Raw genomic sequence first — 18,877 nt, forward strand, 5'->3', positions numbered from 1 at the left:
CTTGTGTGTAGTTCACTTGGCTATATATGAGAGCTTGAACTTTACAAAATGTCCACTGTGCAGATCTGTGTGATGGCATGCACTCTAAAAATGTCACAGTGCTGCCCGCACAGAATAGATTGCTTTTCTTTCATTCAGCATCCACATGCTGAATATACTGGTCAATATACTGAATCAAAATGTCAATCCAGTTTGTGAATTACATCTCCAAGTATACTACTTGGTTCACAAAAGTATCAATATTGCAATGTAGAAATACTCTGTTACAAGCAAAAGTCCGGAATTAAAAATGTACTTGAGTAACTAAAGTACAAAAGTATTGGTATACCAAAAGTAGAAAGTACTTGTTATGCAGAATGTCCCATTTCACAAGTTCAAAATGTATACAAATCTTTTGAAAATAGCAGATCTACAAGCTCACAATGCCTAGCGAGATTGTAGATCGGCTATTTTCAAATGGCCGAAATGTATAGGGCTGAAGTGGGTAATAGCCTATATGTTTTGTAATAATAATCTAAATCTACAAAGTAACTAACTGAAGTTTTCAGATAATTGTTTGTAGTGGAGTACAAACTACAATTGCCTCTGAGATGTAGTGGAGTAGAAGTAAAAGTACTGAATATTGGAAATACTCCAGTAAAGAAATAAATACCTCAAAATTGTACTTACTTGAGTAAATGTACTTACTTACTTTACACCACTGCTTTTCAGCGTGCTCATCATCACAGATCACAGCCCATGTGTTGTGCTCCCCAAGTCAGAAAGTGCAGCCATGTGCATTAGGGACCAGTCGAAATTTACATAAGGGGGGGCATGGAGGAAAATAGGGGAGGGTCATGCCTTTCTAATTTTGGTCCAAGGGAGGGTCAGCTAATTTTACTTTGAATCCAAGGGAGGGCCATGCAATTTTGAATTGATAAAATAGTCCGTTTTTTATATACCTTTTTAGTACAGCAGAACAGTGGTCAATATCCCCTCTCCATTTCAAAGGATACAAAGAATTCAAATCAAGTAACACCTTGTCTATTTAGAATCAATGACGGTCGTTAACAAGCCATCAACGCACAGCGAGTGTGAACGACCCAGTCAAATCTATTCAGCGTCTTAACGATGGTGGTTGAACAATTAAGCAAAACTTCAACAGGCGTTATTGGAGAGATGCATTATAAATAGGCCTACTATAACTGGATATTCATAATCATTTGAAGTAATTCTGTGCATGTGATTAATGTGGATCTATATGGACAGTTGTGTATAGATGCCTAGCTCCACAAGTAAAACCAGAAGCATCAGGCCATAATTGATAGCCTAATTTGTTTTATGTAGGCAACAGTGTAGTTGTAGTCACTGTAGTTGATAATTAAAAGGGCAGAGTGACAAAAGTTTTAAACTACTGGTTACCAAATATTCAACTTTCTTCAATCTGACCAGGATTCAATGGGTTTCCCACATGTAAGATGAGAACACTATCCATTCTGCTACCACTACTACAGATACACTGTGCATTTAGCAAGACTGACTACACTACAGCAATGTTCTAATCAATGTGGAAAGCAAAACATTGGACATATCAGTTTTAAATGTCATGTTGTATTTGATGGGGAGGGTTAGGGGTGTCAAGAATTTCACAATACGATACATGATGTTGGGCATGATATCGATATGATATATTATTAATGTTCTTTTCTCATGTATCATCAACATTGGCCATCATCTTATAAATAACGTTATAAAGCAAGTTAGAAACAATTACAAAGTGCTTTGTACACACAAATAAATACATTTGTGCAAGCTTAATGGAGAAGTGAAGTTCTCACTAACTATAAACCCATTGTTTCAGAGGACAGATAGACACTAATATAACAAATATAATATAATATAAGACTGCATAACTATAAATTCCACAAACCTCATATTTTTGTCATCTGGACTTTACTAGCCTCGATCTCCAGGCTTTTATTGCTTAGTTTTGCTAAAAAATAAAAGCCTGGCCCAACTATAGCCTGTACTGGGTATGAGGAAGTGTTTCATTTCCCAACCAACCAGAGTGCAGTGGGCGTCGCTCGTAATGTTGTGTTAACGGGGCGGGGGTTGACGGACAGATCGGTGAACCAATGGGATCAGGCGCCGTCTCTCGCCGGCTCTATACACACGCCCCTTTATACACGAAATCAGGAGGGTTGCAGCAGGCTAGGACTTTACCAACCAAGTGCAGCCTAGTTATTTCCAACAGCTAAAAAAAATCTATAATACCAGATACAGTATAATACAATCTTAGATTAGATGTAGGCCTATTTGAGAGTGCAGATGCATGTCACATTAACGAGCGTCAACGAGCATCAGCTGACACACAACACCTCCCCTCTGCAGTGCTTTAAACTGAAAGTGACTGACTGGAGTCTGTTTCATTTCTCTCCAAAATACCTTGAATATGATGGAGGACATGATTAATAATTACTATGATTATGATAAGCTTTACATTTCATATCATACAGTAAAAACTCCTAACTTTCACCGGCAAAAAAAAAGAAAGTGTTTTTTTTTAATTAAAAAAATACTACGATACAGTATGACATCATGACAATACCTATCATCACATTTTAATACCACGATAGGCTATATCATGACACAATATATCGTGACACTTCTAGGCGGGGAGGGTTACTCTTTTTTTTGTAATCACTTGGGGAGGGTCATTGATTTTTTTTTGTGTCAAAGGGAGGGTCATGGCATTTTAGATCAGGGCACATACATTTCCTCCATGCCCCCCCTTATGTAAATTTCGACTGGTCCCTTAGTGCAAATAATGTAATTCCATATATCAATTTAGCTGTCTAGTCTGGTTGCGTCTAGCTTGTTAGATACAATTTCGACACTTATTTGTTCCCAGTCCGCCAGTGGTGTTACTTAAGTAAAACATTTGAGTACTTTTTCCACCACTGCTGAGAAGTCACAGCAGCGTGAACACGCACCATCGGGACGCGCGCCCCTACCGCTCCACAGACAGTCCCACAGCATTACAGCTCCACATGGTCAGCTGTCACTGACTGGAGGAACAGCCAAGAAGATGTGCGCTCTTCAAGAGGTTCTTTTGGTCGTGTTGTTGACGCCATACGTGAGTGACTGTCTTTCTCGCTTTAACATAATTTACTAGAAATGTATGAACATTGAGAGCCTGCTTGCAACCGCGTGCCTTTATTGCATGTGAGAAGAAAGAGCTGTTTGATGATAAAGCAAATAGTCTAAATGATAACAGGATGGGTGGGCACTTAGGGACATCTGGGCACCTCGATGTAAAATTGGCTATTTTGTTCAAAATATTATTATTTGAAATATTAGAAAAATGGTCTTAAGTAAAGTAAAGTATAGCCTACATGATTAGAACATGCTTAAACATTCTAATGTTTAATGTAAGTCTAATATTTCTACAAATTGCTACAAAACCTGTATATCCAGTCATTCATTATGGGGCATAAAGTTGGAGGATAAAATTAAGTCTGATAATGAGGTACCGTGCATGTTCACATCATGTATAGCTACTTAGCCTATACATTACTTAAGACCATTTTTACAATTTTACATTTTGGACAAAACAGCCAATTTTACATCGAGGTGCCCAGATGTCCCTATGGCCAGACTGCCCACCTATCCTGCAGCCTTTCCGTCTAAAATAGCAACAGATCGACAAGAATGTTTGTCTGCATTTCGCCTCATAAGTCAACAAACAAACAATAACCTTCTGTCTAAATTTCAGTAAGTAGGCCTAGTCTTCTAAAAAAAATATGTATTTTCGTATGGTCATTTTGTTATTATAGTCTTTATTCTGACCTTTATAGACCACCAATTATTTGTTTACTAACATTGAGACTGGACGCACAGGTGATTGTTTCACGCAATCAATTCCCAACCTGTTGTTTTCGGGTGCGCTGGTTTCAGCACACCTCAACCCCCTCTTGTGTGTTGGCTAGTGAGGCGCGTCCTAGCGAGACCTGACAGAATGAGTTTCATTGCGCGCATACTGGTTCTTATCAGTGTGACGTCGTCTGTTAAGGGGTCTATACTGATTTTTTAATTATATTTTTTTGGATTATGTTACTTTATTTTGAAGATCTAGTAGTGGGTACTGGAATGCACGCGTGCATGCGCTTTTGCGCGTCCGTGTGGTTGCGTGCACAGCACACACATGCATGCACGCTGTGCTGCTCTAGTGCCAGCCGCTCTACATTTGACCATGTGTGTTTGCGTGTCCATCCGTCCGTCCCGTCCGTCCGAGCACGGCATGCTGCAGCACAAACAGGACACAGTGCAACACATGCGCCACTTAAAGACATGCACACACACACACACACACACACACACACACACACACACACACACACACACACACACACACACACACACACACACACTAAAACAACCGATCTGCAATGTGAGTAAAAATTATCAAAAGTAAATAGAGTACAAATATTTAAAAGTAAATACCTTGAGTACAAATACTTAAGAGTACTTATATCAAGTAAAAATACTTAAAAGTATTCAAAATGAGTAAAAATACTAAAAAGTTGAAAAAAATAGTAAAAATACTTAAAAGTTGATAAGAGTAAAAATACTTAAAAGTTGTAAAAATTAGTAAAAAATACTTTAAGTAAATAAAGTGACTAAAAATACTTTAAAGTAAATACATTGAGTAACAATACTTAAGAGTACTTAAATTGAGTAAAAATACTCAGTAGTGCACCAAATGAGTAAAAATACTTAACACATTGGGTGCCAGAGGTTTATTAAAATATTATACGTTGAGTGCCAGCATTTCTTCCATCCACTTGCGTTATACATTTCGTGCTGTGAGAAGCCCCGACGCGGAAATGCATGTAAACAAAGCGTGCGTGCGAGACGGCGGAGGGTCCCGACTAACGCCTGGAACAATAATATTTCCAACGCGACCCTCCATTGCAGCGTGATCGCCGATCGAAAACGGCTCGTTTCCACCACATTAAAAAGAAATGGAGATATTAAGCTTTTAATCAAGGAGATAACATTGAAAACGCCGACCGGAAGGATTTTTGACATGGAGCCACATCCAGCCTCTTCTTCTCAGAAACTGCTTGGGTGATGTCAAAGTTTCGTTTTAGCGCCCCACGTGGCCCACATGTATAAAAATAGAATTGGGTCAAAAACGGTCCGGACCGTTTTCGGCACTTCTCGTTTGGACCCTCAAAAACGGTCCGGACCGTTTTTGGCATTCAATGTGTTAAAGGTTGTTAAAATTAGTAAAAATACTTAAACGTAGTTAAAATGAGTACAAATACTTAAACATAGTTAAAATGAGTACAAATACTTAAAAAGTTGATAAAAACTGTACAAATACTCTTTTAGTACCGCCTCAATACCAGCACCCACACATCAAATAGAGTAGTACCGTCTGAATGCCAGCGCCCACACATAAAATAGATTTGTACCGCCTGAATGACAGCACACACTCATCAAACAGAGTAGGCACCGCTTACTCACACTGGGTGTGATTTTTTATTCATGATTCATATCTCGACGGGTATGAATGAACCATAATATTGTTGACTCTCCCATGAGTCCAATCTGTGAAGACACTAATACCACAGCAAATGAATCATCTTTTAAATCCAAATTGTCAACTATTCCTTACAGCTTGCATGGTGCGTGTGTAGTCTATCATCTAGGCACAGTGATTAAAGTAAATACATAGGCTGCGCTGCCTATGTAATTACTGCATAGACACTTTGCGCTTTAAATTCTCATTACTACTCTAGCCTACAGCTGTGGTGGAAAAAGTTTTACTTTTACTTATGTAAAAGTATAAATACAGCAATATAGAAATAAATACTCTGTTACAAGTAAAAGTCTGGAATTTACTTGAGTAAAAGTACAAAAGTATTGGTATCAAAATGTACTTAAAGTACCAAAAGTAGAAAGTACTCATTATGCAGAATGTCCCATTTCACAAGTTTTCAAATGTATAAGATGTATAAACAACATCCTTTGAAAATAGCAGATCTACAAGATCACAATGCATAGCATCGCGAGTCTTCGTGACGCATTGTGAGCTTGTAGATCAGCTATTTTAAAATGGCCGAAATGTATATGGGGCTGAAGAGGGTTATGTATGTTTTGTCATAATCAAAATCTACAAAGTTACTAGGAGTGGAGTAAAGGTATAATATTTGCCTCTGAGTAATGACAATTGGAAATACCCCAGTAAAGTAAAAAATACCTCAAAATTGTAGCCTACTTAAGTACAGTACTTGAGTAAATGTACTTAGTTACTTTACACCACTGGCCTACAGGCGATATTGCATTTTTCCACATTTATCCACATTTCTCTGAATGTACCATGTACATGTAGTATTTATTTTTTGCCAATTGCTTTGAAGACAAACACACCACTTTAAAACATATATCAATCAATAACTAATTTTATGATTGAGTGACTCAGACTCTCTCTGTGGGTTGCAAGTGATATATTTCAGTATAGTCACCTCTAAGCTAAGAACCAAACACAAACACACAGAGAACACAGTGAGATATTTTGACTTATGAAGTCATACTTGACAAGTGAGTTTAATTAACACACTACCCCCTATGACCCCTTCTCACTCTCTCACTCTCTCACTCTCTCACTCTCTCTCACACACACACACACACACACACACACACACACACACACACACACTGGGCATCAATGCACAGGGGCGATTCTACAAATGTCTTCTAAATCAGTAGTTCTCACACTTTCAAGATAAAAAAAAAAAAATCAGATGTGCAGCACAATGTGACGCGCTGTGATCTTGTATATCTGCTATTTTTGAATAGCCAACGTATAAAATCTAAAATGACACAGATACTTTCCCGGTTTTAATCGGTTAAAGGGATAGTTCACCCAAAAAATTACTTGTTTTCTATCGATTAGTCACCCCATGGAGACTTGAATTCATGGATATTTTTTTGTTTTTGGTGCATTCCTTTTTTCTTAAATTTAGAGTAGTCATTCTTTTTTTTTACCCCTTTTTCTCCCCAATTTAGTCGTTATGCCAATTGATTCCTCCCACACACATTTCTGTGTTGGCACTGCTGTCATATCCTCACCTGCCAGTGAGGAGCCCCCACCAGGAGGACGTAAAGCCTCCGTTCTACTCCTCCCGCCCAACACTCCCCGCTGACAGGTGCTGCGCCAGCCCGTAGGGGTACGTGCAATGACCGATATCACCCTCCCCGCCCGGCTTCCCTCCCCCCAACACGGGCCAATTGTGTTCGTGTGTAGACGCTCGACAAAGCCGGATGCACCACGGTGGATTCGAACCCACAACCTCCATGGTGTTGATGGGCAGTGACTTAACCACTGCGCCACCCGAGAGCCAGTTTTTGTCGCATTCCTAAGCCAATAATTTGATGACCAGCAGACTGGTAGGCAGCGGTTCCGGTAGGAGACACAAAGGAGACTCTTTGTGTTTCCTACTGGAACCGGTCATCAAATTATTGGCTTAAGAATGCGACAAAAACTAAAGAATATCCATGAATTCAAGTCACCATGAGGTGACTAATCGATGGAAAAAACATCATTTTGGGGGTGAACTATCTCTTTAAAGCCTATTTTTTAACATGACCAGCCTTCTCATTTCCGCAACTAATTAGAAATATGAGGACTGTGCTGGCAGGGGTGACAACCATTGTGGTGACCAAACAAATTACTTCTAGAGCCAGGAGATGGAGAAGACCCTTTCTTTTGCCTTCATCCCACTCCCATTCACTGGTTAGTACATAGAGTAGGCTACTAGTTTAAAGGTGCTGATGTAAGTGATATGTTTTGTTTGTTAAAAAGTTAAATCTCCATATTCTGATCATAGCTATAGAGTATCAGTAACAGGGGTCTCCCCGTCTCTCCAGCTTTTCAATAAACAGAAAATACATTTTCAGATGGGTTACCAATTTCATCCAATCAGGAGATAACCCATCATTTTTATGTCTTATCACTTTTCACTTGTTTATCCTGTATCTTGTCAGAGTTCTCTCTCCTGATGCATCCCAGTCTCATTTGATGAAATCGATATAGCCTACCAGTCTGAAAATATATTTTCTGTTTGCGTTGATGGAGAGACGGGGAGACCCACCATGAAGAATCGTGATGAACTGTTTGGGCACAAGCGCACACAATCAAACTCTGCAAGCAAGCACACAACGTGGGTGCTTGTGTGCATGCACCCGTGTCCATGCGCATATGTGGACTTTATTTTATTTTATATCTCTGTGTTTAACCAGGCAAGTTAAGATTAAGAGCTGCAGCCTGGCAAAAGGCAATGCCTCTTGAGGGGGTGGGAAACGGGGCTAAAAGAAATCAACAAGTTTGTTGATTTGCTTATTTGTGATAATATCTTGTCATACTGTACACACATTTGACACTGTGTCAAACAATATGTTGTGTGGCTAAACTGGACATACCTGTTGGTGTATTCTGGCAGATTAAACATGTGTTGGACATCTCTCTGCCTCATTACTTCCCCTTGTTCCTGGAAAATAGATGGCATCATCTGCAGTGTGCCCAATCCGATGGCCCCTTTTTGGGTAGTTAGCACTTAGCAGTTAATGGCATTTCAGCTCTTATTCTGAGAACCCTTTTTCTCTTTTCTCTCTGACATCAGACCACTTACCTGGTTGTGTAGAGTTGGCCTGTGACTACGTACCGTATGTGGTTTCAGAGCTCACAGCATCCTGACGGACCTCATACTCCCCTCTCTTTATCCCTGTCTCTTTTATCATACCATATGCTTCATCCCCATGGTACTCTCACCGTCACGCTGTCTCTATTCTTTTTGCTATTGCCCCCCCCCCTTCTTCTGCAGGGGAACTAGACACTAGTTGTCTTTGTTGAATCCCCATTTGAGCGTGCTGTGGGGGCATAGGCCTACATACAACGTGTGTGATCCTCTTTTAGTCCATTCACAGCTCAGAAGATGATGTGCTACTACGTACTTTACATCGCAAAGCATGTTTGCAAATGCAAAATCACCTCCCACTACAAAGCATAGTTTCTTTGCCCATTCCCTCTGGCCATTAATTTCCTATACTTGCACTTGTGTGTAAATTGGTCAATGATATCTCTCGTCATAGATTAGGTAGGTCTTATGTTGCGTCTGTCTGTCAGAGAGACAGAGAGAGGGTGCTGTAAATGTGCCTGGTTACTTCCGGAGAGTTGGAAATGTGTTGTGGGAAAAGGTGGGATTAGTTTTTCAATCTGAGCTCCAGACATGGGCTGTCAGTCACTTGTCACTTCTATCATTGTGCTGTGGTATCTCCAGCTCACAGTGGCACCTTGGAGAAGACACACAGAAAACCAATTGATGCAATGATTTATTGACTGTCAGGGAAGTTCTCACTGACTTCCACCTCCGGCCTGTTTTTGAATTCATCCACTGCTGGTATCCTGTGACATTGTTAGTTTAAAGACTTCATTATTTTTTGCAAACACCAGGGTGGTTTCCACAGATTCCATTATTTCTCTGTGTGTGATTGTGTGTGATACATTTCAATCAGAAACACTCTCGTCTTAGTAGATAAAGATCATTTATTGCCACAAATGGAATACAGTTAAGCTTGGCGTTAAAGCTCTGCTCTTGGGAGAATATTCACTGAATTTTGTCGAAGCAGCCTGCTAAGCATATATTCCGAGAATGCTTAAGCAAATCCCCCATAGGGATATATCAACAATAAGCAGTATATTGACATATTATTTAGAATTAGCAGATATACATGATAATCACAAGTATTTGAGCCATATGCCAGACTCTAAACAAAGCAGATATACATGATAATCACAAGTATTTGAGCCTATGCCAGACTAAATCAAAAGGTGGAGGCTGGGGTGGAGGAGGAGCTAGCAAAATCCATTGGTTCAGCAACCAAGAAAGACCTAGAGAATATGAAGCCGTATTTAAAGGAACCTCTTTGCTCATGCGTGAGCTGTGATTGGATAATGAGTGTGTGACGTAATGACCGGCAGTGCTGTGGAATGAGGAATAGAAAGCTGATGTTCACATCAGCTGACTGACCGCTGGTTACAGCTTTGGCGTGCACGACTTCCGTGTCCTGCATGAACTAACGCTGTGTGTGTGTGTGTGTGTGTGTGTGTGTGTGTGTGTGTGTGTGTGTGTGTGTGTGTGTGTGTGTGTGTGTGTGTGTGTGTGTGTGTGTGTGTGTGTGTGTGTGTGTGTGTGTGTGTGTGTGTGTGTGTGTGTGTGTGTGTGTGTGCGGTTAGAGACACATTGGCGTCATGAAAGAAGGTTGAGGTGAGTGAATGTCTGCATGCTGATAGCTCAATTTAGAGAACAGCATTTCCAGGACAAACTTTTTATCTAAATATGTTATTGTGTATAAGCCACGGCTGCTGTGGTGTCTGTGCTTCCATACTGGTCATCTTTCATGTCAAGAAGCTGGCATGAATGATCAGGGTTACTTTATTTCCCACTAATATTCTTGGATGAACTGTCAAGTTGTGTCATCTGAATCAACACAAAGAAATCTGCATGCATTCTTGTTGCAAAAGAAATCTATTAAACCTTCATTCCCAGTATATCATGTACCAAGTACTGAAAGTATTAAGCACTTTCTTCCAAAATGGGTTGATGGATTTTTTTATGGAGAATTGCGAATTTACCTCAGTTATTATATAGTAGTGTAAATATGTACTTTAGTCATTAATTCAATATCAATAGCGCGGTCAAAGTTTGATTGTAACTACTTTGTAACTACTGTAAACTTAATTATACAATGGCTAGTTCCGGTCAAGCATTTTGATTGGTCGAAATAAGCTCTCCAGCTGTGCACAAACCATGAAAAAGCACATCTAGCATTGCTCAAAGGAAAAAATACCTCATCAATATAAATATGATTCCACCAATATGTATTAGAATTAGAATATAGCCCACTGTTCAGAATATAGCCTACTATTACTAGAGGCTCCTCCCATTCTGGCATCACCCAAGCTATGCCAGCGAGTGAGTGACATGGCGTTACATGTTAAGTTCACAGATATAGCAGCTAAATCTGTCCTTTGGCAGTAAAAAAATAAGCTAATATCTCTAACAAGACTGAACTAGCAATGCAGTTTGGGGTTTTTATATACAGGGTATTTATTCAGTTTGAGAAATCATGATCTTTGGAAAGCATTAGCTGGTTGATCTAACGGGGACTAGAAATGGTTTCACCCAGACCCTATGTATTTCGAGGGAAAAGGAGATAACACTAGCAAAACATTGTTTATTTTGACAGCGCATTGCCCCACAATATGAATACATTTTTATGTTATTATCGGCACTTCAGTGATGCCTACTGGCCTTGCCGCAAGCGCCCCTGTACCTGATCGCATCACTGTCATGTCAATATTGACTGTAAAGCACACCATCTTGTAACTCGGTTTGTTAGTAATGTTAGTGATAAGAATTGTAACCGAGACTTTTTAAAATGAGGATAGAATTGTCTCCTCAATGAGAATTTGAGAATTTACTCGTATCACAGTAGTTAGAAGTGACTCTTTGAAGGATGTGAGGTTTGTTTTACAGTGTTGTTGTCGCTTATAATCTTTATCTCAATATATCGGAATGTACTATTATATGTGTATATATATATGTGAGAAGGATGACTAATTTGGGGAGAAAAAATAAAAACAACTGATGGAGGAGAACGTGCCTGGGTGGGGGGGTTTGTTGGTTGTTATAGGAATATAGAGTGAATCCATACTCCATGGGGAATTTAGTTGATCATCCTCCTGAATTATGAATTGTGTTCTCCGTTCCTGGCCTTGGATTCTTTTCAAAGGGAGATTGAAATGGGACACAGTGGTGGAAAGTAACTAAGTACATTTACTTAAGTACTGTACTTAAGTACAATTTTGAGGTATTTGTACATTACTTGAGTATTTCCAATTTCCATTACTTTTACTTCTACTCCACTACATCTCAGAGGCAAATATTGTACTTTTACTCCACTACATTTACTTGAAAACTTTAGTTACTAGTTACTTTTCAGATGTAAATTATGATATAATTAAACATACATTAACCACTTTAGCCCTATTTTATACCTAGGCTATTTGAAAATAGCAGATCTACAAGCTCACAACGCGTCGCGCTGCATAGATTTAGCTGAAATAGACATTCAGGTTGAGTAACGTCATTAGATATTCCATATAATGATGTCATCACGCAATGATATCACAACATCATTATTATATCAGATGTAATTGTCCTTTTAAATGTCGTTATTGTAGTTTCAAACACAACATTCAGCAACTTCTTCTGGAAATAAATTGCCCTGCTTCTAACAACTTTTCTGTAAATTAGTTGCTGTTGATTCACAGTGGTGCTGGTGTGTGAAATGTTTCACTGGACGATACATCTGAAAGGACATCATAATTACTCCCCAGCTGCTGTGGTAGTCGGACACAAGGTGTACTCATTTGAAGTAAACTATTACAAGAACAGTGTTCAAATGGAAGTCCATATCTTTAACACAGTGTCTCTGCGCTGGAGGAAGTTGCCCCCATGGACAAATGGAAGAGGAGAATGTCCCCCTGATGTTCCCTCCAGGCGCCGGGGCCACACAGCTGTACTTATTGCAGAGTGCATCTACATCTGGAGAGGGTATCCTTGCTGCAACCTGCTCTATGGATTTGATGTCGACTCCCACAGATGGTTCAAGCCCGAGATTTCTGGAACCGTTCCAGAGGTGAGGTCCTACCACACAGCCTGTGTCTTGGAGAAGGTCATGTATATCTATGGAGGAATCAAGGACCGGACGACGAATGACATGTACAAGTTGGACACCACCACAATGGTCTGGGCTTTAATTAACACCAGAGGAACTCACCAACCTGTTTCATATTGTCACTCTGCCACCATCATCGGGACAAAGATGTTTGTATTTGGGGGCCATGGGGACGAGGGAGTCGTCTACAACATCAGAGTGTTTGACACAGAGACCAACAACTGGCTGAACACACCTCCTGCACAGCCTCTCCCAGAAGGACGCTATGGTCATTCAGCCTTTGCCTACAATGGAGAGCTGTACATATATGGTGGCTACAACGGGAAATACTTAAATGATGTGTGGAAATTCAACCCAGTGACCTTCACCTGGAATAAGGTTGAACTCAAGGGAAACGGCCCTTCTCAGACGTTTTATATGTGCTGTTGCATGGTGGGAGATCGTATTCGTATCATACTCTTTGGAGATAGGAAAATGCAAGTAGACTACACTCTCTCTGATGGTCTGTACATCTTAGATTTAAGTCCAACACTGAAGACATTATGCAAGCTAGTAGTTATTCAGTACGGTGTGGAGCAGTCAGAACTCCCTCACGACATCAGGTGGGATCTAAAAACTACTAGAAAGGTTCACATGCTCAGTGGAGCGCACATCTCTGCCAGTACAATATTTTTCTCTGAGACACCGGGAACGCATCTATGTGTAATTTTTGAGCGGTGTAGCCGCTTCTATAAGTGGGGTTGGGACCCATGAAATCCATCCGTCGTGAAAATTTGTCTTTCGCTGTACTGTGATTGGCTGATAAGTATTCAGACCCTTTGCTCAGTATTGTGATTGGCTAGCGAGACGCATGATGAAATTCATAACCTATAAATAGCACCACGCACTTAAAAAAAAATACTTTTTTTTTTAAGTGAGCTTCCATCACTGTGATGACCTTAAATAACACCGCTCACTTCACACTGGGTGTGATTTTTTTGAAATTTCTTTGGCTATTCAAAAATAGAAAAAGGGAACCAGGTGACCTGGTACTGCCAGACCCCTAGTGGTTGAAAGATCAGAGCACTACGTCACGCTAAGCTTGTCCAATCAAAAAGAGGACAGAAGACAGACCTCTTTTATGCCCATGTATGGCCGAAAACGTTTGGAGAGGGGGACCGAACAGAAGACAGACCTCTTTTATGCCCATGTATGGACGAAAGGGGGACCGACAAAGCCTCATGTAGGCCCGACCCCCTGGGTCTGGCAACAAATAGCAGCGCTATGAGCTTGTAGATCTGCAAATCACTGCAAATCACTGCAAATCACGGGTTGCCGTGATTTTCCCCCCCCCTAAAACATGATCATCAGGTATTATGGTTATACTAGGAGGAAGATTTTTTTCAAAAAAGTGTACAGAAAGTGTTAAAATTATGTTTTTATGTGGACATGCCTCCAGTTCATTCCCTGCCAGACTTATTTCTGGCTGTGTTTGCCCACTGCCAGCGGTTTAGTGTTTTTTATAACTTATATATAAGTTATATAAAAATTCTCATTTTTTTTCTTCATTATGATCGCAATTTCCATTACTTTTACTTCTACTCCACTATATCCCAGAGGCAAATATTGCACTTTTACTCCACAACATTTATTTGAAAACTTTAGTTACTAGTTACTTTTCAGAGCCCTATTTTATACCTAGGCTATTTGAAAATAGCAGATCTACAAGCTCACAACGCGTCGCTGCGACGCGTTGTGAGCTTGTAGATCGGCTATTTTCAAATATTTAGTACTTTTACTTTTGATACTTTAAGTACATTTTGATGCCAATACTTTTGTACTTTTACTCAAGTACATTTTTTATTCTGGACTTTTACTTGTAACAGAGTATTTTCATATTGCAGTATTGGTACTTTTACTCAAGTAAAGAATTTGAGTACTTTTTCCACCACTGAGTTAAGGACAAACACATCGGTAGTATGGCTATTAAGGCTATCAAGAAAATGATTGCATGGTTAAGTCCGTGTCTGCAGTTTTTACCACTTAAACCCCATAGACTTTAGTAAACTGGACCTGAGGCTCTGTACTTTACTTGGACCGCTTATTTCCGTCTACGCCAAATCTCTTTGCCAAACATAGCTGATCTACAAGCTCTTGCGCGTTGTCAGCTTGTAGATTGTATATTTTTGGCTAATGTTCCCCCGAGAATATCCTTGGCCTCATAGCATAATTGCCTAACTCATATTTTTAAGGTTTTCAGGAGAGACAAAACGAAAAAAAAAAAACACTTTCTGCAAGTCACCTTGATGAAAGTAAAAAACGAATTTTGCCCAAGTCTTGTTTATCTGCCTTTATTTATACCTGTTATATTTAACTCTACTCCCCTAACAATGCTGATTCACCCTGCCTTGCTGCCTATGTCCTCAGCCTATCAGAATGCTTGTTACATTCAAAATCATCAGCCTAAGTCAAAAAGTTGACATAAAAGCACTTTCTGCCTAAGTCATCATGACCTCTGTCTACTGCTTATTTTTATTGCTCTTTCATCCTTTTGCTGCCCTGATGGCTTCCGTCTGTCAAACCTTCCCCCAAATCTCCTTCACTTATTGAGGTACAGCGGAGAAGATGACTGTTGCAGAATGACGACCGCCCAGCAGGTGTCCAGCACTCCTGTGGTCTTGTATTGCTCGTCGCCTCCAATCAATCAACTTTTGTGTAATACACCCCTACCCTACCCACCCCGGTCCTTCCTCCGTTATCCGAAACGGGATCCTTCTGTCTGTCTCAGATAGGGGTGAATGACAGCGATGTCAGATGCAAATCAGGATTTTCTATTTCTATTTGATTCAAGACGATGACCCATACCCCGATTTAAAATGGATGTTTGCTTTGGAGCAAACTCACTTTAAACAAATCTCCCACTGCACCCTTGCTACATACAGTACGTACAGTCTTGACGTATCATTCCACTTAACACATTCAATGGAAATGGTCGTGTTCTGTCGAGCTGGCAATTTTAAAGGATAACCACTTTAGCCACTTAAAGTATCACAACGGGGTAAAATGGCTCACTACACTTTAACCACTTTCAGCCTGGCGTCCCTAATTTTGGGCATGTCATTTTAACTGAAAGTTTTCGAAAGAAATTGTTCAGATCTACAGTACAAGCTCACAACACGTCACAGCGAGATGCCCTGTATGACAAAGTAGAGCTTAGTGGTTAAGACTGTCAAACCTTTTTCAATGCACAAAAGTGTGAGCAGCAGGTTTTCAATATGTGTACGAGAGTACTTGTTATCAAAGAGTGACTGGATATGGAAACTATCTATTCATTAATCATTTCCTTACGTAAATGTGAAAGATTGCACTCAGTAGAGTGCATGCCTCTGCCAACACGTTGCAATTGTCAATATACTGTATGACATTTCCATCTGATACCAGTGGTAATGTAATTTTAATCTTGCCTTGATTGTGACATGTCATTTGATGTTTTTGACCCAAAAGCTAATCATCTCCCTCCAGGCTTTGTCCATCTTGCACCCAGAGTGTGAATACATATTTCAACTAGAAAAGGAGGAACGCCACTGTCTTCAGAGCATTGCAGAGCAGGCCAACAGCAGTGCAGAAGGTGAAGGTATTATCTCTTCTGCTCTCAAATACTGCCTGCCTTCCATTCCCCTTGTGGTTATAGCTCATATAGATTCAACAGCAGACCCAGTTGTGTTATGATATATAGAGCGCCACGTATGTTCACATTAAATGCAAGAGTCTGGAGGGAAATGGATGCTTCATAGTGAATCATAATCTGTGAAGACATATATTAAGCCAGAGTGTCCTTGTGGAGAATAGATGTGCATGGAGGGACCTGTCATTGTGCTTGCAGTGAGGAAAAAGGACACTGGTAGAATCTTTTGTCATTACATTTAGAGTAGCCAATTAATTCCACCCCACACCACACTGTGTTGTCACTGCTGTTGTATCCTGAGTACTGACTCACCTGCCAGTGAGGGGCCCCAACCGGGAGGACGTAAGGCCTTCGTCCTACTCCTCCCGCCCAACACTCCCTGCTGACAGTTGCCGCCCCAGCCCGTAGGAATACATGCAGTGACAAATGTCACCCTCCACGCCCGAGTGCATGTGTGTGTCATGGTGTCATTTTACTGCTTGAATAGCATAGTGTCCTGTATACTGTGCATGTATCGTTAAGGCCTCTTACTTTTACTTCTTCTTGATTTACTGGTCTCTCGATACACCTTTTGTTCTCTATACCTTTCCCCCTTCCCATCTTACCTGAAAGGTTGTCCGACCTTTTGGGATGCAGTGGTATGCTGGCCCAATGCCACGTTGGGGGAGACAGTCCTCAAATCCTGTCCTGCTGTCTTCTCTCTCATCGGGAATGGTACAGGTGCGTTTTACCCTGGCAATACTATTTTGGGCATGTGTATATAGGTGAGAATTGTCAAAAAGGTCAAAACATAAAAATGAAAATAGCTACAAGCTCACAACACATCGCGCCACAATGCATTTGTTAGCTGTTAGTTAGAGTGTCTGTTTTCACTATCCGTCGTACGAGAAAGTATACAGTTGGGCTTAAGTGACTGATGCTGTGAGGCCTTTCAGGTCAAGTTAATGAAGCATCCACCAACAGTGACTCAAGGTGAAACCAAGCTAATTATTAACAGTATCTGTGAGCAAGCAAGCAGTGTCTGTCATATGGAGTTTTGCCAAAATCTCACGGGGGAACTGCAGTGAAACTAAAGATGCCATCTGAATTTAAAATATCTTCGTGAATATTCTAGGAGATGAAGCTAACTTTATTTGTGCTGTTCGATGTTGCTATGGGCATATCTCATAGTACACCAACATATAATGCAAATTACATTAATTGCATTCCAGACTACATAACGTGATGGATGATTTAACTATTTCAAACCTCATATCCAAAGCTGGCGTTTCACTTCATGTAGAATTTCACAATTACTCTTCATCCCTTCTATCTTAAAGATGGAAGGGATGAAGACTTCAAGACATCTTGAAGTCTGTGGGGGTGTTCATTAAGAATGCTACTCTGTTCTCCAGGGAATACGCTGATCACTGCACCCGCTCCACTGTAAGCAGGAGGAAAAGTGGCTTCTGCTTGCCTTATGAAATTCCTCCCTCCTTACATTCAAACATTTTTACTTGCTCTCTTACTTATCATTACCCCTACATGCCTTCTTTGTATGACAGTCTCAAGTAACCAAAAAAGCCTATCTAGAAGCTCACAACGCATTGATGTGCGTGTAATACTGTAGATCTGCTACTTATGCAGTTTTTGGAAATCTTTGGAAATTCTTGCTTATAATGACATGTCTGTGGATTTTATAAATAGAAAAGTATTAAAGTATTAACAAGAGCTTGGGAATAAATAATAACTATAATAAATACAATAATAATGATCTCATATAGAACACCATCACATAATGCAACAATAATATGGTGGACGATTTAACCATTTCAAACCTCAAAGCCTGCGTTTCACATCACGGTTGACTTGATCTCATGATCCTTGTGACCTTTCACCTCAGGGTCAGTGAGGCGGAACTGCACCCCCAGTGGTTGGTCGGGTCCTTTACCGCCATACCACATCGCCTGCAGCGTGGATGATGACATTCCCGAGGTGAGTGGTTCTGTTCCGTTTGGGGTGAGAGGCAGTGGGTGGGAGAGAGTTCAGGACGACACTATGGGGTAAAGGGAGCCTCTGGTTTGAGAGGACAGACGTTGGGATAAAGCAGTACTATTAGAGGAAATTCAGAGGTGGAAGATGTACGTACTCACATTTTTCAAAAGTAGCAATACCACAATATAAAAATACTCTGCTAGAACTAAAAGGCCTGTATTCAATTTATTTTAATGGAAATACTCAGGTTAAGTAAATATATCTCAAAATGTAACTTAAGTACAGTACTTGAGTAAATGTACTTAGTTACTTTCCACCCTTGAGGAGGAGATAGCTATTGATTGGACAAGTAAATTGTTTGCATTTCTATAGCGCCCTTTATCCAAAGCGATTTATATAATGTGCGTTTACAGTGACCCATTCACACACACATTCACAAACTGAGACAGA

General features: G+C 40.3%; 1 protein-coding gene across 1 annotated transcript in view; it reads left to right on the forward strand.

Moving 5' to 3' along the window:
• The first annotated feature begins 3,054 nt into the window (after positions 1–3,054).
• The window catches only part of ghrhrl (growth hormone releasing hormone receptor, like), a 41,239-nt gene continuing 25,416 nt past the window's right edge, over positions 3,055–18,877 (forward strand). The window contains exons 1-4 of the mRNA XM_080431165.1: positions 3,055–3,115; positions 16,291–16,396; positions 17,066–17,173; positions 18,336–18,427. Of these exons, the coding sequence (XP_080287291.1) occupies positions 3,068–3,115; positions 16,291–16,396; positions 17,066–17,173; positions 18,336–18,427 (354 nt within the window). The 5' untranslated portion in view covers positions 3,055–3,067. The remainder of the gene's footprint in view (positions 3,116–16,290; positions 16,397–17,065; positions 17,174–18,335; positions 18,428–18,877) is intronic.

This window comes from Gymnoscopelus braueri (assembly GCF_963280865.1).
Source record: "Gymnoscopelus braueri genome assembly, chromosome: 6".
Classification (NCBI taxonomy): Eukaryota; Metazoa; Chordata; class Actinopteri; order Myctophiformes; family Myctophidae; genus Gymnoscopelus; species Gymnoscopelus braueri.